Genomic DNA, 22,459 nt, shown 5'->3' on the forward strand with positions numbered 1-22,459 from the left:
CTGAGGTCTTGTGTGTGAGGAGTGAACACCACAACTTCGGGGGAAAGGAAGAATAGTGACTCATTACTGATTCTAGCTGCCCCTGAGGAACCTCGACTTCAGACTGCCACTAAGACAGGGGAGAAGAGGGAGACATCGAAACCAGACGATCAGGCTCGCTGTGGTGATCTGGAGGACGGCAGAGTGAGCTACAAATTCAGCCACGGCAGTAGGCAAGGATTTTAGAGAAGCTATTCTTGAGGAAGTGTAGTGTCTGGGTCAAACAGGAATGAAAATGGCAGTGTGGAGAACAGTTCAGGAGGCTTAGCTATGCAGCAGCTAAGGTGCTGTTCTCGTGATTCTAATGGCTTTAATAACCAAGGGGCAATGCTGGGTCTTCAGCTGGCTAGACTATCAGAAGCTGCTCACTGTCGTTTTCCCCTAATAGCCGAGTATAATTGGACACTAAATTACAATTCCAGATACTCAGCTTTTCTCACAGTCCCTACTGCAGAGGAAAACCAAGCCAGAACATCAATAAACATAATGAGCCAATTAGGTGTCTATCCAGTTGGGAATTAGAGTTGAAAGTTTAACAGGACCATGAGGGAGGGTGGAACAATTCAGTATTTATCAACTCAAAAAGTCAAGATAATTGTTTTGGGTAATTTTAAAACGAATGTTCAATCAATATGGACAGCTTTGATGTAATGCTTTTAATCACTAAAAATCCTGTCTAGACATGAGGCATCATTCCTTGTGTGTACATTTACTTATATTTCGATATTAAGTATAAGCACTTCTCAATGTTCAGAGTATTCATATAAAACCTATTTCTACTCATATCTTTATTACACTTAATGATCACTTATAAGCCAGGAATTATAAAAATAGGAAGATGGACTAATAAAAATGTCTACATCCAAGGCTGGAGGTATATCACAGTGAGAATACTTGCTTAGCAGGCCCCAGACTCAGTACAATTTCTAGGTTCACTAAAAAGTCTACTCTTTTTTAACTAGATTTGAAGTGGAGAAATGATAGCTAAATTGTCCAATTATAGCCTTTGTTGGTAATAGTGTTGCCGTAACACACTTCGCAGGGGTTATCAGAGTAGGGTGTCCCTTCCAAGTTGGGCAGGGACAGTAGAAGAAGAAAGGTACAGAGAGGAGTCAGCTGAAACCCATGGAGGCAGCATAGGCTCCGAGCTTTCTCCTAGCCTTCATGTAGCAGGGATTGGAGCACTTGGTGTTAAGGAAAGAGTTAATTTGATTCCTGAAGAGGGTGTTCCTAGAAGGCCTAGAGGATGCTGAAAAAGCTGAGGGCACATCTATCAGTCTGGCTCTCCATAGGGAGAGGAGTTATATATCGAAGGTAAAGGAAGAGCTTCCAGCCTAGGGTTAGTGTTTCCCATATCACATATCTTTTCTTTGGGAAAAGACTCCTTTGGTGATCCCTACTCACCATCAAAGCATGTACTACACAGATGCTGTCTGTGGTACTGAGTCCTGGGGGACTGTTAAGACAACCTTGATTCCTCAATGGAAAATTTCAAATCTACAAGAGCCTGAGCAATATACTCAAAAGTTCTAAAGACCATGGATGGCAATCTAGACTACTGCAACCAGGAAACTATCTGTTATAGTTAAAGGAAAAAGGAAAACTTCTCATGATAATAATAGGCTAAAATACTTCATACCCACCAAGTCAGTACTACAGAGAATACTGGAAACAGTAGTTTGGACTGAAGAGAGGAATGAACATAGTCAAGATTCTCTACAAAGAAAACACACGAAGCTGTAATTACTGAAATATGAAGTACAACTAGAACACAACAGCAAAACAACAACAACAACAACACACACACACACAATAAAATGACTGACTGCAGCCAAGACACAATTTTCAGTAATAACTTTAAATATTAATGGCCTCAACTCTAATCAAAAGACACAGTTTAACTGAATGGATTCAGAAACAAAACCCACTTTTCTATTGTCTATTACCAACTTATGTAGTAGCTTTTCTATAACCATCAACAAACCATCAACACTGGGAAAGAGATCATGGACACACGCCCATTCACAACATCCTCAAAGAAAAGAAAATATCGAGGAATAAATCTAACCAAGGAGGTGAAAGACCTCTACCAATGAAAACTTTACATCTCTGAAGAAACAGATTAAGGAAGACACTAGAAAATGAAAAGATATCTCATGCTCATGATTAGTAGAATTAAGATTGTGATAATGACAATTCCACTAAAAGCAATTTACAGATTCAATCCAATCCTAATCAAAATCCCCATGACAATCTTCACAGAAATAGAGAAAAACATCCTACAATTTATATGGAACAGCAACAAAAAAGAGCCCAAAACAATCCTGAACAAAAAGAACAATGTTGGAAGGACTATTGTTCTAGATTTCAAGATATATTACAGAGCCATAGTAATAAAAACAGTATGGTAGTTCCATAAAAACAGACATATAGACCAATGGAACAAAATGGAAGCCACAAACATGAGCACATATAACTACAGCCATCTGTTATTGACAAACAGGCCAAAAACATAGACTAGAGAAAAGATAGCATCTTCAACGTATGTTGCTGGGAAAACTGAATGTCCACATGTAAAAGGACAGAGTTAAGGCCCTTATCTATCACCTGCATAAAATTAACTCCAGATGTATCAAAGGCCTTAACATAAAATCTGAAACACCGAAACTGCTAGAAGAAAACATAGTCTGTATCTTACATGATACAGATGCAGGAAAAGACTTTCTAAATAGGACTCGACTTACCCAGGACTTCATAGAACTAAAAAGCTTCTGCACAGCTAAGGAAAAAAAATCTACTGAGTGAAGAGGAAGCCCAGAAAATGGGAAGAAGAGGAAGAAGAATCCCACAGAATCTCTTCCAGCCATACATCTGACAGAAGATTAACATCCAGAATACATAAAGAACTCAAAACAAAGATTCAAGAAAACAAATGGTCCAGTTTAAAAATGGGTTTTAGATCTAAGCAGAGGTCTCAAAAGATGAAATAAAAATGAATAAGAGACATCTCAAGAAAGTATTCCTTATCCTTAGCAATTAGGGAAATGCAAATCAAAACAACTGATTTAATCTCACCCCAGTCAGAATGGCAAAGATCAACAAAACAACCGACAACAAACGCTGGAGAGGATGTGGGGACCCCTCCTTCACTGCTGGTGGGATTGCAAGTTGGTGCAGGTGCTATGGAAATCAGTGTGGACTCTCAAAAGCTAAAAACAAACCTACCATATAACCCAGCTACACCACTCCTTGGCACATGCCCAAAGGACTTCTACCTCCTGCTTCACAGATACTTGCCCAGCCATTTCACTGCAGTTTTTATTCACAATAGCTATGAAATGGAAACAACCTAAATGCCCTCCAACTGATGAATGAATAATGAAAGCATGGTAGATATTCACAATGGAATATTACTCAGGTGTAAAGAAAAATGAAATAATAAATTTTACAGGTAAATAGATGGAACTAGAAAATATTACACTGAGTGAGGCAATCCAGACCCAGAAAGACAAATGCCACGTGTTCTCTCTTATCTGTGGTTCCTAGCTCCAAATATTCAGATGTGAGTATATAATCTGGAGTAACTGCAGATACCAGGAAAGTAAAATGTCCATAGTGTGTGTGGGAAGGAGCTCCAGAGAGGGGGAATAGCAGGATAGAGGTGACAGGACAGGGAAAATGAATAAACAGGGAAGAGATCTATAACTCGGGGGAGGGATACCAATACAGGAGAGGGAGGAGGAGGGATAAATAACACTAAGGATGTTTGTAAAGGGCATAGGGAATCATTATTTTACATTAGCCTAAAATTACATATTAAAACATTTAAGTATATGTGCTTACATAAATATAAATATGCACACAGTATAAATGCAGTTATACCACTTTGGGCTAGCTATAATAATCCACCCAAGACCCATAGAAATCCTAGTACAGGCATGGGAAACCTCCTTTTGAGTTATTGGGCAAGGGAGTTCACAAGGCTCCTACAACACTATAGGCTGCTGTTAGTGTCCTTGGTTGCCTCTATTGCCAAGGACACTACACATTTTGGACAAAGGACCCAGAGGATTGTGGATAAAATTGAGCTGAACGCTTCCCCAGGAAACTAGCTCTCATAGTCCCAGAAAGCACTATGAAAACTGTTCAGGGGTGTAAGCAATCAACAGCCCTGCCCGGCTTTGACACCTATGAACCACAGCAACGGCCAGTGTGACATGATAGCCCTAAAAGTGCAATAGTGGCACCTAATTGTAGCAGAAACCAACGGCTGTCTAATTGGACTCAAGGCCTACTGCCTAGGAGGGAAATCGTTCCTGCTACTGTAAACCTAGCCAACTACACATGGCTAGTGAAATCATGGATCTTAGAGGAGAACCTACAACTGCCCTTCTAAACCAGCATCACTCCCAACGACACTCTAAATACCTAGCTTTACACACACAGTTAAGTGTAGATCTTACCCTAACCAAAGAAGATTCTTTCTGCATCAGGAGACCAGTTCAGAAAGCACAACTAGTCAAAATTCAGAGAGAAATGGACTGTGGGGTGCCCAGCTCCAATTGATACCTCTACTACACAACTCCTGCGTCTAAGGCCCAGGGAACATCATGGGAGAGGGGCTGGACCAGAAGACCAGGCAGTTTGCAGTGAGACTGTGGCTTCTGGTTATGACAGAGAAACTATAGCCATGAAATCCCAATACCATGGCTACCCCTCGATCACCAGTTGACATCCAACATGGATGGGGGAAATCTCATGGGGGCCCCACCCCTAGATGGGGGCTACATGCAATTAACAACTGCTGAAAGATGGAGAATTCGTCTTCTCCTGGACAAGCCCCCTGGCTGGTTATCCAATACTAAGTGGTCCGCCCTAAAAGCTTACATATGCAGCAACACAGCATGGACTGAGCAGGGTCTATTTACGTTTCTTGTCTATATGCATATGTAACACCAACGCTTAAAGAAGAGGAGGTTATGAATTTGGAAGGGAGCTGGGGGTACATGGGAGGGGGAGGGAGGAGGAGAGCAAGCAGGAAAATGATGTTAACTATATTTTAAAAATTTAAAAGACAACTTTGAAGGACATTCAAAGAATACTCACTGCTGGTGGAGGACAGATGGCTGTAGTCGGACCTGAAACGTAAGATGTAAGTAGGATTAGATACCATTTTTCCTTTATCCAAATGAACCCCTTGAGCTAAAAGCTTTGTTAGTGGGGATTAGGTAGTTAGTAGCATTTGCCTGCTAAAGCTGTTGCTGGTGAAAACCAGCGTTGAGGCTTCTCTGGTGCAAATTAGTGCAAAATTCTGAAAGCAAAGCTGGATGGAGCCTGCGCATGGGCTCTGTGGGTCACCCTGTGAGATTCTCAGGCCCTCTGGATTTGTTGGAAAGTTTCTAAATGTTTGTTTATTTTTCTGGTGAGAAAGCCTCCAAGTTTTCAACAGATTCACAATTCCCCATAAGGTTACACTCTCATTAAGGGACACTTCCCAATGTTCACACAGTACCACTGGGATGCTTCTCTGATGACATGGGATGCTTCTCTGATGACATGATGGAAGGGACCCCTGAGGAAAGAGGACAGAATTGGGCTGAGGAGTAGGGCTGTGTCCACACGCCAGGACTGGCTGACCAGCAGGGACCTTCAGCACAGGGCACTTCAGTTGATTTCTATTCCTAATCCTGCTAGATAGGAGAGTCACAGGATGTGGACTGTGGTGGGGAAGAAGAGTTGAGGAGAAGTGGTCCATACAGGTTTTATGCTGAGAATTCAGTGGCTGGCAGGCAGTCACTACGAGAATGGGATTCCTGCCAAGAACCTGCTCTGCCTGGTCTGCCAAGTCCCTGCCCCATGGGCAGGGCTGTTGAGACTTTCCTCTTTGGCAAGGAATTTGGTGTAGAGGCTGTTTATTCTCTTGCACCCCCAAAGTCATTCTCAGTAGGAAATTAATCCCTCAGGGATGCAGGGATTCACAGTGCCTGGCATTCAGGGGATGTAGTCGGGCAAATAAACTGCTACACTGTGTTTAATTCTATAGGTATACACCCCATCTATCACCTTAGTCTCCAGTTGTCTTTCCTGAATTATCCAATTTTCACTCCATTTACTACATTCGAAAAGTGCATAGAAAACTTTTTGTTTAAATTGCCTTTTATGTGTCATAATTACTACACTGCTCAGACCATGACACCCTGAACTATCGGGAAGGAATAAAATGGAAGGGAAAGGACATTGGTTTTCTCTTTTTCAAATGAAATATTTTCGTAGTTAAAATCCTGTTGTTTCAAACTGGAAAGATTAAAAACTGCAAAAGGGATTTGCACATCTCTTTGTAAACTGCCCTCCCATGTGTCAAATTCGATTTTATTTGATCAATTGTCGTATTAGTCATGACGACAAAATACCTAACAAAAGCAACTTAAGGAAGGGAAGAAGGGTCTGTCTGAGGTGGGAATGAGTGTGAGGCAACTGGTCAAACTGTATTCAGACAGGAAGCGGAGATGGATGCTGGTGCTCAGTACGCTTCCACCTTCTTCTCTATTTCAGCTTCCACCTTCTTCTCTATTTCAGAGGACCTCAGCCTGTGTGATGGTGCCACCCATATTCAAGATAGGCTTTGCCTGCTCAACTGAATCTCTCTGGGAGCGTCTTCACTGACACGTCCAGAGCTGTGTCTCTGAGGTGATTCTGAGTCTAGTCGGTTGATCTAGACAGTGGAAAGTGATACTATCGGTAAGGAGACCAGGAAGTGAGGAATGGACAGGGTTTGCACTCACCAGGCAGCGTGGATGGGTAATGAACAAGCTGGGAAGCAGGATGGGTTGTGCTAGGGCATAGTGCCACATTGGCTGAGGGAAATGAAAGCATCAAGGACTGGTGACATACTGAAACCCAGGATTTCTGCACCCAGTATTGGCACATGAAATTCTTTCCGGAGCCAGACAGTACAGAAACAACACATTAGGATGATGCTGAGAAACCTAGCTATAAAAAGTACAATGAGTGCCCAAGAAGCATCCACTATTATAGATCAATAGCAAAGTCCTTGCATCACACCACAATCAGAGCCAGACATTCCAGAAATCGTACAACTATCCACATAGGATGTGGAGAGTGTAATATTACTATGTCTCCTAGCAAGAATGTGCCAGTCTTTTTAGCTAGGGTTTGCCAAAGATGAAATTTACATGGGCAGGCGTTGTAAAGAGCTGCACACAGATGAATATGGACATAGACTGAAAATTACATTGAGAGTATTTTAGGATAAGTGCTAACATAAAGGACACTCCTCCATGAGGTCCCCCTAAATCTCTCAAGACTTTCATGGCAAGTTGGGGTTAGGCTTGCCAACTGGCCTGTCTCTGGCAGACTTGTGAACTCCAACTCCTTCACACAGCAGCCAATCTGCACAGCACCAATCTAATCATGTCTGACTTTCAAGGACATTCATGCTCACTAATTAAAACATAGACCCCCTCTCTCTAATGAAGGGTGGTCTCTGCCCAGCCCTGTGGCCCTTACACCATTAAAACACATCAAACGGAAGAGGCATCTAAGATCTCACCTTGCTCTCCAGCTTCTGGTTCTAAGTTTACATAATCTGCATATTGCCACAATGATAGACAGAACGGCTCTGAACTGCTCTTTTCATTTCTAACCGTGCGAACAAGCTGCTTGGCAGCTTCTGTAGCTACCACTTCAGATGAAGGGACATGCTGCAGTTTACTCAACCCCTTCTCTTTGGAAATGGCTGCATGATTGTTCGTGGTTCACATTTGCAGAATACTGGGTGATGAGATCTGTATGAATAAAGCTTTATATTTATTTACTTCCTTGTCCTTAGAAAAACTACCATGATTGGTAATACAGTCAAGGTTTCCACTTCTCTAGCTCATATTCTAAGTATGATTATTTAATGGTATTGCCAGTGAAGGACGAACTGTAAAGCCTAAGAGAACTTCATGAAGAAATAGATTAAAATAGTTTCTGAAAACAATTAGGTGTTTACCTAGACTGCTCTGAAGGACTTCGCGCTCCTCAAAGACAGGTAGGGACAGCTTGAGATTTCTGTTTCTTGGTTTCATATCACAAAGGGTTCCCTGGCTATCTCTGCACACAACATGGAGCATGAAAGGTAAACGCAGGAATTTTAAGATGTAAAATTCTTGAACCTATACAGTAGATAGCATATAATAACACAAGGATTATTTTCTCCCACCACATATATATGTATATGTATATACGTGTATGTAATATCCATATGTTAATTGTATGCATTAGGATTATATGGGAAGGTATTCTGTAATTAAGATAGTTCACTGCTGCTGGAGGTTTCACTAGGCAATCTGCACATACATTCATTTTATAAAAGGAATGTCTTCCTAGATTCCCTTTTCCAGGAAACTATGGCCTAAGAACTGAACTTGGCCTTTCTGTAAAACTGGCCTTCCTGTTACTGCAAACACATGGCTCCCTGTGTCATGGCCTTCCCTGATTATTCTGAGTGCACTAAATTGAAGGTCATAGTAACAGAGCTAACTAGCCTTGGACACAAACTTCATACAGGATTAAAAAGTCATTTTGCCTTCTATGTAATATTTCCTTTAAAAAAAATGCTGGCCCATTTAAAATGTTATTGTACCTATTCTTTCCCATCTACCCGTTCCGCTTCTCAGTGCTTGCCTCCTCCCGTAGGCTGCAGTGAAGCATCGGTTGTAGTTCCCTGAAAAGCGTGACACTGCTGTGGGCCGAAAGGTGGGTGACAGAGGTAGAATTTCACTGATGCCAGACCGAACTACTGAAGGAAAAGCACTCACTAGGTATGGTCCCATGTGAAAGAGCAGGGTAGAGGCCATGTCTTGGAGACTCACTAATGAAACTGTCGTTGCTGGCACTGGCTTTTATTTGTGTTTTCAAGGAACTGCCTGTCCCTCTGTTAAGAAATTCTGTGTCATAAGCGGCTTTGCCAAAAGTGGCTTGCTAGTTTCTCCTAACAGCACACAGAAGCACAGGCTCGCTTCCCAGCGGAGCTTCCAAACGACATCCATTGCCATAGGATACTAGTCTGTCTGCCTTTAGTCTTGGCCCATGTGAGGTGGAGGTAGGTGGGAAGAGGCAGCATTGCCTCCAAAAGAAAACAAGGACTAATTATAGACGGAACGGTTCCTTGGGAATGGTTACTAGGTGGGAAGGATGCAGAAGCCTTGGGCTGCAGACCCATAAGCCATATCCCCATTGAGTTATTGCATCCTATTTGTAAAATAATAATGACAATACCAAGGCACGGCCTGGATGTTCTGAATGATGATGACCAGCCTCCTTAAGGTGTCTGAAAGCACCTGTGTGTCTGTTGTGTTGGGGATAAAGAATGTATGGAGCTTGGTATAGGGGCACATGCCTGTAATCCCAGAACTTGGGAGGCTGAAGCGGGGGTATTCTAAATTGCACACCTTTCTACTCATCATTTTTCTGGATACTTTTCTAGACAAGTGGCTCAGTTCTCACCCTTTCCTCACCTTCCACTCCCTTCTAGAGCCAAGCTTGTCTGGCTTCTCACCACCACTCCACTGTCCAAGCCTCTCTTCAGTATCTCCATTAATCAAATGGCACTTCCCAGTCCTTATCTTAATGAGACTCTCAGTCAGACATTATTGACCTTCATTTCTCAAAAGCTTTGCCCTCTCTCGGTTTCCAGGGCAGCCTGTTCCTCCTTCTTGGGCTCTGCCATTGGTTTCCTTGCCTTTGCCTGACATTTCGACACAATGGCTTCTCAAGGCTGGGCTTAAGGACAGCCAGCTGTGCGGAGCTGGCTAAGGATTCAGTGAGCCACTGGGGCATGCAAAGGTTTAGAACAGCAGGCAGCATGCAGTGGATGCTGGGTAAACATTTGCTGTGACCTTCAGTTGAATTCATCTCTCCCAGGGCTTCATGGGAAGTTCCAAAGACATCATCATGTTAGACCTCCACACTGAACTCCAAAGATACCCAACGTCTGACTGCTCATCTTAATGTCTCTTCTTACTGCCTCTGCTGACGCTGAAATGTCCCACATTTCCCCCTAACTTGGTTTAGAAGGGATCGTGGGCTAGTTTGAGAATCCAGTTAAATTTTTTTTTTTCTTCTCGCAAAGCTTTACCAGGTCTATTAGTTTGTATATGTCTTGAATCCATTTGTGGACCCCACGTCGAGGACTGACATCCTAGTGGGTATGTCACTTGAGCTGGGTTTTGAGAGAGAGAGAGAGAGAGAGAGAGAGAGAGAGAGAGAGAGAGAGAGTAGAATTTCACCTGGTAGACAGGCATGCCAGACAGAAAAGGGCAGAGCTGGCAGAAAGGGCAGTGTGGCAAAAGTAGGCATCAGAAAAGCATGTCAGGATGGCCAAGTCAAAGAGCAAGGAAAGGTCTGCGGAGAACTGGCCAGCACCAGAGGAGCTCACAGTCCAAGGCCATGTTCAGTTCTTGCCCTTAACAGACAAAAGAGCTGTAGACTCTTGGAAGGGAGAGCGACAATACTAAGGAAATCCCAGCATGGGGCACATTCCTATAATCCCAGTACTTGGGAAACGGGGCAGGAAGAACAGAGATTAGGGTTGTCATTGACTACTTGGTGATTTCAAGTCCAACCTGGACTATAGGAGACCCTGTTCCAAACAACAACAACAACAACAAGAAGTAGCCAACACTTAATGAGTGGGTTCTGTGTGCTTTATACTTAACTTGGCTAGAACAGAAAGGGAAAGCATCAGAAAAATGAGCCAACTACTAAGAGCAGGTTTGATAGCTAAGCTAAAATTCCAAGTATACAGGGTAGATAGCAAATACAGGGCTAAGGGGCATGAACTGAAACTTCTGTTTCAAATAACACCATTTTACATTTTAATTTAAGTTTGCTAGTGGTGCAATAAGAATTCTTTAAACAATTCTGTCCTGGCACAGCAAGACTCTTAGTAACAAGCAGAAAACAGAACTTGGGTGTCTCCATATTAACTAGCCCTCCCCAGGAGTCCCTGGTAGCTCTCATGCTGGCCTGCCTCCTGGGGTGAAGTCACCCCTCAAAGCCAATGATTACTCCCTCTTCTCCAAGGCCAAGGCCCTTCTGGCAAACATCTGCTTCAGGAGAGCCGCGCAAGTTAAAAACTAGCGGGACAGAGGCTGCTTCACAGCAGTTACAGAAGAGCTGGGGAATGTTGCTTTGTTTCATTCTGTTCATGGAGGAGAGGGGTGCCAAGGACGGTTAGCTGAAGCTGCCAAGTAACGTGTGTGTGAGTGACAGTCATAGAATTCCTGTCTACTGTGCATGAGGCCTTAGCTTGGAACCCCAAAAATCAGGAAAGAAACTAAACTGACAAGTTTCACACCAGCAAAATTGAAGCGAAAGCAAGGGGTGGGGTGGGGTGGGAGCTTCTTCAATCAAGTTACTCCTCCGCCATGGCTACCACAGTTGGGTAACAGGGAAAACCCACTGTAGGGAAGAATGTAGGTCCAGTTGGGTTAGGTCAGAACTGAGGTCCATTCTGGAACAGGCCTCTCTCTCCCTGTCCTCAGTAGATTGCCAAATCCTAAAATTAGCTTGAAACCGCTCCACCTTGCAGGAATTCCGAGGTCTTCTGTAGTCCGGGTAGCCCCTGACCTCTAGCAGGATTTCTCTAGATAGGAGAAGACACCCTTTCCTACTGAGCATCCTGGATGTAGTGCTGACTGTGCACAGGAACATCCTCTAGATAGGGGCTGGGTGGAAACCATTCTGGGACATTCGTTTCTGACAAACGCATTCTTTTGTCCTACTCAGAAAAACTGCTGTTGGGAGAGGGCTAATTAGCCTCCAAAGGTTTCAGCTAATTACTCGAGTCCTTTGAAGCACATAAGACCCTGCCTGATCACAGCATCCTGCGGGTACCCAAGGCTGCCGGGGTGGAGAGGCGGCTGAGCAGCACAGGATAAGTGAGCTATGCAGCCCTCTAAGCGAGCTTCGGAGAGTCTTATTCGTGCCAGGTGTCCCACCCTCTCCACCTGCTTTCCTCATCTCCAGGGCCCGATTCCCGGGAGGCTCCCGAGCTACTAGAGTTCCCCAGCTGGTGGGAACAAGTGCAGGCGCATCTCTATTTCACAGCGAATACTGGCTGAACCTGGCACCGAGGGCCAAAGGGCTGCGAGGGATGACGCTGAGCCTCAGGTCCCACCACCTTCCAGCCCCGGGTGGGGCCCTTCCCGCCCCTCTCCGCCCTGCCCCAGGCAGCCACGGACCACGCCGCTAGCCCGCAGACACTGAGTCCCAGCCCCGATCCCGCCGCAGTGGCTCGGGATCCCGCCCCTCCTGGTCCGGCTCACCCTCCGGTCTCGGCGCCCGAGTCCACGCAGTCCTCCTCCTCACCGCTTGCCTTCGGGTTCATGGCGCGCGTGCCCGCCGCGCTCCCTCGGCCCCGGGTCCCTCCGAGCAGTCTCGCACCCGGGCCCGGCAAGGACCCGGCCCCGCGCGCCCGCAGCTCGCCGCGCCCTCTCGCGGCCGCGCCCTCCCCGCCCTCCGCTCGTCGCTGCGCGGGCGCGCGGGAGCCACCAGGCGAGGACCCGAGCGTGCGCACGGGATGCGCGCGTGTGCACGAGCTCAAGCGTGAGTGGGGGAGGTGTGTGAGGTGGCCTATCTCTATGAACTTGGGATGTAGTAGGCGTGCAGTGTTTAATCTTGCACCCACCTGAGTAAGTGCCCGGTGGCTGTGCTTTCTCTAGAGCGGGCGGTAGATCTGAGTGTATGCAGCAAAGCTGTCCTCCCCTGGGCCCACAGTAAAGACTCCAGAGTCCCCGGGCTGGCTCAGAGATTTTTCCAGCCTCAGTCTGCGAGCAGCACGGGGAAAACACCCACCAGCACAACCAGGGCAGGGTGGGATGTCTCCATCTGAGGATCAGTTAAAACACCTGAGTGATCTGCAGAAGCTGAGTTCATTATCGCCTTGCTCAGCGTGCAAACCGAGCGGAATAGCTTCTCACGGACCCAACTTGCTAGCGAATGCATTCTTTTGTTATCTGTTTCAAAACAACACGAAGAGGTCTGGATGTGCCTGCGTTCAAAGAATCTGGCAAGAGGGTGGTGGATGTTAAACCCCGCCATCCTTCAGGGTGGGTTAGTTGAGGTAGCAGGAGGTCATCTTCACTCTAGTAGGTTGAGGTGAGGCAAGTTGTTGTTGTTGGGTTAAGAGCAAGTTAGACTTAATTCTGGGTGTTGTCATTAGAGGACATGGAAGGCACTTACTTCTCTTCTGAAGGGTAGCATCGAACCAGTGGCCTTGGGCAAGCTCTACCCCCTAGCTACAACCCAGCCACCTTTTCTTTTCAGACAAGTTGTTTAACCTCCTTCAGCCTTAATTTCTTCACCTATTGGGCTACTGCTGTCTTTCCTGTACCTCTGTGGTGGGTTACACGAGATCATGTCTGTAAACAGTTTGAGTCCTGATACCTGCCAAATACTAGTTACAGGGAGCGGTGGTGTCCCAGGCGTAGCCTAGCTAGCTGAAGTCCTATTCTCAGCTTGCCCAGAGGTGTCATTCCCGTGTGACAAGTGATGAGGAGCAATACTGTTTCTTTCCTTTCTTCCTCTCCTTCCCTGACCTTTCTTCCCACTTCACAGAATTGGCATTGCTTTCTGATTCTTATTTTAAACATGTTATTAGAGAGAGAGAGAGAGAGAGAGAGAGAGAGAGAGAACAAAAGCAGAGTGGATATGCAGTCTCACAGTCAGGAAAAAAGTACAGGTGAGTGTGCCCACCAGAAACCTTTCCTAAATCTAAAATTCTTTTTCCTCAACAAGCAAAAATGGATATGTTGTATTCAATTTGGTGCTCATCAAACAAAGAAGCAGTTCTTTAAGGGAGACGTGTGTTGGAATATCACTTTAACTATGTAATGATGTGTTACATTTGTTTGTGCTGCATTTGGTTAAGGATGTAAAGATGTGTTGCATTTGTTTCACCTTGCCTGCATAAGGCATCTGGTTGGTCTAATAAAAAGCTGAATGGCCGATAGCTATGCAAGAGAGGGACGAGCAGGGCTGGCAGGCAGAACAAGTAGGGGGAGAAATCTAGGCTTGAGAGAGAAAAGAAGAAGTATGGTGATATATTATGTACCCTAATAAAATTTGCCTGAAGATCAGAGAGACAAAGGAACAAGCCACTGCCACATCTTACCTCTTAGACTCCTCAGCCTGAAAAAGCTCTCCAGCCGAAAAGCCTTTGGATCTCAAGTGCTAGGATTAAAGGTGTGTGATTCTCAAGTACTGGGATTAAAGGTGTGTGCCACCACTGCCTGGCTCTGTTTCTCTCCTAGACCGAATCAATTTCATGTAGTCCAGGATGGTTTTCAACTCACAGAGATCCAGATGGAGCTTGGCCTCCAGGGTGCTAGGATTAAAGGTGACACTGCCTGGCATCTATGTTTAATCTAGCGGCTTGTTCTGTTCTTTGATCTTCAGGCAAATTTTATTAGGGTACACAATATATCTGCACAGAGAAGAGAATGAGGGAGAAAGAGAGGGACATGCTGGGGCCAGAAGTCAGACAGCTGCCATCCAGACATGGAGACAGCAGGAGAGAGAGAGAGAGAGAGAGAGAGAGAGAGAGAGAAATAGAAAAACAGAAAAGAGAGAGAGAGAGGAAGAAAGGAAGGAAGGAAGAAAAAAGGAAAGAAAGAAAGAGAGAAAGGTAAAAAGCCCTGAGGCAAAATGTAGATAAAGAGAAACAGATTAAAATAAGAGCTAAAGCCAAGGCCAAGCTTTTCAAAAACTAATAATAAGCCCCAGTGTCATGATTTGGGAGCTGGTTCATAGCCCAAAGGAAAAAGCCTGGTACAGAGACATCCAATTTGCTATGTTGTGGTTTTCATCTAAAAATGTGTCCTGAAATTTAATGTGCTAAGAGCTTGGTGACCAGCTGATGGCTTTTGAGAAGTGATTAGATCATTAAGGCTCTAACCTCATCATTCCCTTGGTGAATTCAAAGTTAATTGGACAATTAGAAGGTGGGGTCTAGTTGAGGAAGTAGGTCACTGGGGATGTATCCTGTCCCCACTGGGTGAGCACCTCTACCCTGCCACACCCTCTGTGACATGAGGCTGAAAACCGTGGAGCTGAGCAACCACAAACTGAAACTTCTGAACGTGTGAGCCAAATTAAATCTTTCCTCTGTTTTTTTTTCCAACAAAGAATCAAAGTGCATTGCTTAACACATTAAAGATAACCTTTGAGGCACCAGAACACATTGGTCTCACATTAAGAAAATGAAAACAAAATGATTCTGCATTTAATCTGATGATGGGAAAGCACTCATTTGAATTCTCCACTTCTACCTCTGTGTCTTCTGTCTGCTTGTAGTTTGTGGTTGCCAGCCTTTCTGTTACCTGGCTGTTGTGTGGTGCTTGTGATTTTTGTCTGCCCTAACAAAGGGCTCTGCTCTGTACTCACAGAGCAGCACAGGAAGCATGGCGTGGGGAAAGGGACGAGAGATTCGCTATGGAAATCTTTAACAGAGTTTTCTTAGGAACTATGTCACCTTACCACCCAGAACAGCAAAGAGCAAGACAAACATGTTATCAGGCTATAGCCACAGGTTGTTTCCAATGTCTGTGTGAGACGTTTGTTGTATAAGGTTGCTTTCAAACTGTATTAGTCAGGTTTCTCTTAAGGAACAGATCTGATAGAATGAATATGTGTATTTTAAAAGAGGATTCATTGGCAGCTCAGGAACAGGGTCATGTGCATGTCTCTCCTCAATGTTCTCTTCAGTGTCTACAGAAACCTCTTTTTTTTTTTTTTTCCTTCTGTACGGAGATCCAGAAATTCACCATGTCTATTCTCAAGATCCATGCCAGAGAGATCTTTGACTCTTGGGGAATCCCACTGTTGAGGTTGATCTCCATACCTCAGAAGGTCTCTTCCAAGCTTCTGAGCCTCCACTGGCTTCTGCGAGGCCCTAGAACTCTGTGACAATGATAAGACACACTACATAGGGAAGAGGATCTCAAGTGCTGCTGAGCATATCAATAAAACTATTGCACCTGCTCTGCTTCGCAAAAAAACTGAATGTTGTGGAACAAGAGAAGACCAACAAACCAAGATGGATGGCACTGAAAATAAACCTGAATTGGGTGCAAATGCCATCCCAGGAGTGTCCCTGGCTGTCTGCGAAGCTGGTGCCACGGAAAAGGGGGTGTCCCTTTACTTGGCTGGCAACCCTGAAGTCATCCTGCCATTCCCAGCTTTGATGAACGCAGTTCTCCTGCTGGCAACAGGCTGGCCTTGCGACACTTTGTGATCCTGCCTGTGGGGGCTTCCAGTTTCTGGGAAGTCACGTGCATTGGAGCAGCAGCTTACCACAACCTGAAGAATGTCATCAAGGAGAAACACAGTAAGGATGCCACCAATGTGAGTGATGAGGGTGGGTTTGCACCTCACATCCTGGAGAACAGAGAAGCTCTGGAGCTGCTGAAGGACACAATTATGAAGGCTGACTATACTGACCAGGGTGTCATCAGCATGGACGTGGCTGCCTCTGAGTTCTTCAGGTCTGACAAGTATGACCTGGACTTCAAGTCTCCTATGACTCTAACAGGTACATCCTGCCTGACCAGCTGGCTGACCTGTATAAGTCCTTCATCGGGAGTATCCAGTGGGGTGCATTGAAGACCCCTCTGGCCAGGATGCCTGGGAAGCTTGGTAGAAGCACATAGATAGTGCAGGCATCCAGGTAGTTGGGAATGGCCTCATGATAATCATCCCTAAACGGATTGCCAAGGCTGTGGCAGGAAGTCCTGCAACTGCCTCCTGCTCAAAGGGAACAGATTGGTCTTGGGATGAGTCTCTGCAGGAGTATAAGCTGGTCCAGTCCCAGCACTCTAGGGACACTGAGGATACTTTGATCGCTGACCTAGTGGTGGGGTTCTGCACAGGGCAGATCAAGACTGGTGCCCCTAGCTGATCCAGGGGCCTGGCCAAGTACAATCAGATCCTTAGAACGGAGGAAGAGTTGCCAAGTTTGCCGGCAGGTCCTTCAGGAAGTCCCTGGTCAAGTAAAGCTTGCACTGGAGATCCCTGGAGCCACCAGCTGCTTAGACCCTGTCCCTGATGTCATCAAGGTGGCCCAAGGCCATCCCAGTGCTTGTCCCTCCCATACTACCACTTCCTTAGAAGTCTGAGGCTCCTGACCACATAGAGCCCTGCTGGAAACCCCAGCTTTGTAGTCACGTGATTGGTCCGAATCATTGTTTCTGTCACCTCCCTTCCCAGCTAGTGTCTGGAGCCCCACACCATCTCCAGGGTGGCCACAGGCAAGACACCCCCCTGCCCCTTGCTGCTGCCATGATTCTACATGCAAAATAAAAACCTCAGTGATTCATTAAAAAAAAAAAAAGGATTCATTAAAAATGGCTTGCAAGCTAGTGACTGTCTTCTGATAGAAAGGCCAAGAATCCAGTAGGTGTTGAATCCATGAGACTATGTTTCAGCAGTCCCAATCTAGTGCAATAGGCTGGGGAACTGTTGGTCTGTAGTCTACATTGGAATCACAAAGAAGTAGGTTCTAATACCAGGGAAGGAATGCCTCAGCAACAGGACAGATGAACTTGCCTATTAGAGTAAGCACAAGCAGGCAAAAAGCAAAAGCTTCCTTCTTCTGTATCCTTTTATGTGGGCTTCCACCAGATACAGCCCAGATTTAGGGTGGATCTTTCCACCTTCAAAGGTCTACCTGGGGTAATCCCTCACAGTCTCGATGTACTGCCTATGTTTCAGTAGATGTAGAGATTAGCAATCACACAACCTGTTGACTGCTCAGCAAATGATTACCACAACACACCCATGCACACATTTATTACTCTGGGTCAAGGGGCATGGAAGACTACAAAACCTAAGATTAAAGCTACGAGTTAGTTTAAGTTGCACAAGCTGATTCAATGGGAAATCCAAGGTAAGTAAGGTTGGTTGCATTGTCTCTTAAAGGCGAGTTAGCTTAAGTAGGCTGAGTACATAATAGGATGGCAGATTGAGTACGTAGTCTTAAATGATCTGTGGCTGGGACTTATTTTTAACTTTGCTGTGAGGTCTGCCAAAAGTTCGGTCTCTTTGCGGTCAAGGGATATTTCCAAAAAAAAGTAACTTTATTTTTACACACACACACACACACACACACACATATACACACATAAACACTATATATATGTATTATATTACACATATATATGTATATATAAAATCTTTTGTGTACACACACAAACACTATATGTATTATATATATTACACATATATATGTATAAAATCTTTTGTGTATACACACACACACACATGCACACGTACATGTACATGTGTGGAGGTCAGAAGAAAACTTTCAGATGTTGTTTTTCTCCTTTTACCATGTGGGCTTTTGGCTTAAACCCAAGTTGCCAGGCTTGGTGGCAAGCGCCTCTACCCTCTGAGCCATTTCACTGGCCCTTCTCCTTTTAAGTTGTTTTCCTTTAATATTTGTTGCAGCAGTATGAAGTGATCAACACAAAAACTTGGTTCGCAGACGTGGGCTTGCTCTTGTGGCTGTAGCTGGGCATGCGGTCAGGAGCATTTCAAACTAGTTTATAGAGAGAACGTGGAAACATTTGGAGAAGCAGGCTAGAAAAAGGATGCTATAAGAAGGGCTTGGTGAGTTGTCCTTGTGGGAGCTCAGAAGGCCATGTTGCTGATAGCAATGTAGACAGAAAAGACTGTACTCATGAGGGTTCAGAGGGGAAGTCTCTACTGGGAATTAGAGCAGAGGCTGCTCATGTTACGATCTGGCAAAGAACTCTCTACATTTTGTTCATTCCCTAAGACCATGGGAGGCTGAATTAAAGACGACAGACTAACTTGGCAAAGGGAATTTTAAGGCATGCCAGCATTCAGATTATGGTATAGCTGCTTCTGGCTGCTTTAAATTGGGTTTATAATGAGAATAAGAAATAAAAAAAAATAGATTAAAAAACTTGCAGTGTTTGGAGAAAAAATAAGGTGTGGCTGCAGAAATTGGTGCCACCAGGAAGGAGGCAGTTACTTCACAGACAGTAAGAAAGATGCCCTGGGGGCTTGGCTGCACTCTGGCAAGCTCAAAGGTATAAACACAAAACCTCATTTGAAAGGAGGGTTCTAGTACCCTGCTTGCACAGGGTCTCTTAAGGAACAGTTCCCCTGATTTTAGACATCCAGGCCATCAGAGGAATGACAGCTGTGGGGTGGGGGCTAGCTACTATTGTCAGGCTGATAGCAGACCTTAGCATCATCTGCAAGGTGCTGGTTTTGCAGGCATGCAGCAGGAAACAAGAATTCTAGCATCATGGCTTCTTCTGTGTTTCTGAAGATTTCCAAAGAAGGTCTGGGGAGGCAGACCATGTGTGACACGATTGGAGTTCTTACTGGGAGCTCATAAAGCAAAAGCAAAGCCACTATCTACGCCACAGAATGTTGGTGATGCCAGGAACATAGAACTGCCAAAGAAAGCTGCAGGCAGCAAACAGAGCCAGCTGAGAGCCAGCTGCAGGGCTGCAGCCAGCAAGATCACAGAGGCAGGGCTGTCTAAGTCATTGGAGCTGATGTTAGACCCTATGCCCTCAGTGGTAGACATGGAGGTAAAAGACTTAATGGTTTGCCTTGCTGGATTTTGGGGGTGCTCTGCCCTACCCCTCCTTGTAATTTTTCTAGTCCTGCTTTTTGTGTAATGTGAACATTTATGCCATTTTACGTTAGAAGTATGGGACTTCTTTTGAATTCTATGGGGCTCACAGCTAAGACTTTGCCTCTGGTCTCAGAGGAGACTTTGGACTTGGGTGTAATCCTGGAACTGTTGAGATCTGGGGGCTCTTGGAGATAGACTCAATGCCTTCCGTATCATGAGACAGAGACGAGCCTTTGAGGCAGAAGTGTTCCTGCAAAGACACATTGAAAGCTCAGGCTAGAGAGCGTTGGACCATGAGGGTCATCACCTGATTAACACATTAAGCCCTTGACGAATCATAGCTGAATGGGCTACTGGGAGGTGGGGCCTGCCTGGAGTAGGTAGACCACTTGCAGACCCTCTTTGCTGTCTCCTGGCCACCGTAAGGTGAGACATTTGCTCCATACCGTGACACTTAGCCTTAGCATAGCCTGGAAGCCATGGAGCAGCTAACCACAGATAGAGAGGCCCCAAACACGAGTTTCCTATCACTGTTATCGTGGTTATATTTTTCAAAGTCACAGAAAGATAGCTAACACACACAGATTTCTAAAGAAATTCAAACACACGATGAGGAACACTGTGGATGACTTATGATTGTGTCATTTAGTAATTATTCTCACATAGTTGATCACCAACCAAGAGGGTGAACTTGCATCTGCAAATGCAAGAAGTTTACTAAGAGATGAGATCCCTACCACCCAGGGGATTCTAGTCCAGAGAGAGTGGCTAAATTAAAACTGAGTGTGTGTGTGTGTGTGAGAGAGAGAGAGACAGAGACAGAGACAGAGACAGAGACAGAGGGACAGAGACAGAGAAGAGAGACAGAGACAGAGAAGAGAGAGAGAGAGAGAGAGAGAGAGAGAGAGAGAGAGAGAGAGAGAGAGAGAGAGAGAGGTGGGATGGGTGCCTTCTTACCATCTCACCATGAAGGAAAAGAATCATGTATTCTGAAAAGAAAGATCAGAATAAAAATTAGAGTGTCGCCGGGCGGTGGTGGCGCACGCCTTTAATCCCAGCACTCGGGAGGCAGAGCCAGGCGGATCTCTGTGAGTTCGAGGCCAGCCTGGGCTACCAAGTGAGTTCCAGGAAAGGTGCAAATGCTACACAGAGAAACCTTGTCTCGAAAAAAAAAAAAAAAAAAAAAAAAAAAAAAATTAGAGTGTCAGGTTAAAGCCCTTGTAAGAAATGACTTGGAGCCCTGTTATACCTCAGGCTTTTGCACACCTGTGCCTTCCCCCAGGTTCCCTGTCAGAACACTGCACATTTCTGTCAGGATACTTCCCCTGTGACTACGCCTCTGTGACAGTCTCCTGTTTTGCTGTTCTAAGTCACCAACAGCTGGTAGATGATAGGGTCACTGCCCTCGTTCCCCACCCTTGTCCTGACTCCATGAGAGAAGGGCCATAATGTTTTCTGTCCCTGCTGTGCTCCAATTCCTGGGGCCATCTTTATATGAGACAAGAGGGTCATGAGCCCCTTCTCCCGGCTGCCTGCTTCCTGGTCTGATCAGACTGCCAGGTGGATTCACTCCCAATCGGAATAGAAGACAACTTCAGCTGTTTACTTGTGAGTGTATTTCCTCAATTTATATCTTAATATATCCCCAATTACCTGTTAAATACACTCACACGGATTGATCTTAATAGTCACGTGTTGAGTGAGCAGGCGGAAGCAGCTCCTGTGCACACGGGGAAGGAGGCCGAGGCTCCCAGCAGGGATGAGCACAGAGTTGCTCACCAAGCAATCCAGTTAGGAAGAAGTGGCTGAGGCTGCACAGAAAGGCAGTGGCCGGAGTGAGACACTGATGAAGGTGACATTCGTGAATTCACCAGTAGATAGCTACCACGTGGAAAGCAGGACAAATGAAACAGTCGTGAATCCCGGTTAAAAGGAATAGTGGTGGTGGGGTGCATGATGTGGAACTCCCGAAGAGTCAATAAAGAAGTTAACAACAACAACAAAGGAATGGTGGAACTGGCAGAGCAGGAAGTCTTGACAAGCTCCCCAGCATCTTGTTAGCCCCACAACCGTGAGGAATCTACTTTTCTAGGTGTAGGGACACTTCAAGCCTGTCTCTTATTTAGCTCCAATGAATCCCTGTGGAGTAGATGCATTTCTTTTGCGGTCAAGGAGACTAAACTCTGCCTTGTCTCTGATCTCTATGGAGCCAGTATGGTGTCCACTGAAGCCATCCAGAGGGACAGTAATAGGGGAAGATGCACCCTTGGTGACACCAAGGAACAGACAGGCAAGAAGAACCTGCAACATGAGATGATGTTGAAATGATCTCAATCTTTCCCTGTGCCCAGCATAAGGCCAGGCAGGACCCAAACTCTGGACCATATCACAAAGTGATACATTGGGATCACGTTTCCTTGGAGAGAGAGAGAGAGAGAGAGAGAGAGAGAGAGAGAGAGAGAGAGAGAGAGAGAGAGAGGATGAAAGTCTTCCCATTGGCTGGCAACTCGGAGATGCAATTCCATTGGGGAGAAAAGTTGGAACCGTGTCACAGTCTCCAGTCATTTCTGGGCTGCTTCAGACCCCAGGGCTTAGAAGCCTCATTGATTGTGGTGTAAGAGCTGTAGGTGAGTAATTGACTCAAGAGCTGTGCATTGATCAGCACGGGGAATTTAGCCTCGTGGGGCCCCCATTCTCCATTTCCAAGCTACTTAATGTTTATCACTCGAATCATGATATATA

General features: G+C 45.4%; 1 protein-coding gene and 1 pseudogene across 1 annotated transcript in view; one reads left to right on the forward strand and one right to left on the reverse strand.

The window, feature by feature from the left end:
• The window catches only part of Fam124a (family with sequence similarity 124 member A), a 51,993-nt gene extending 39,472 nt beyond the window's left edge, over positions 1-12,521 (reverse strand). Inside the window, exons 1-2 of the mRNA XM_059273513.1 lie at positions 12,372-12,521; positions 5,146-5,177 (exon numbers count right to left, since the gene is read on the reverse strand). Of these exons, the coding sequence (XP_059129496.1) occupies positions 5,146-5,177; positions 12,372-12,433 (94 nt within the window). The 5' untranslated portion in view covers positions 12,434-12,521. The remainder of the gene's footprint in view (positions 1-5,145; positions 5,178-12,371) is intronic.
• Positions 12,522-15,870: 3,349 nt separating this feature from the next.
• Positions 15,871-17,323, forward strand: LOC131919947 (alpha-enolase-like; annotated as a pseudogene).
• The last annotated feature ends 5,136 nt before the right edge of the window (positions 17,324-22,459 follow it).

Source organism: Peromyscus eremicus, chromosome 9 (genome assembly GCF_949786415.1).
Source record: "Peromyscus eremicus chromosome 9, PerEre_H2_v1, whole genome shotgun sequence".
NCBI classification, from domain to species: domain Eukaryota; kingdom Metazoa; phylum Chordata; class Mammalia; order Rodentia; family Cricetidae; genus Peromyscus; species Peromyscus eremicus.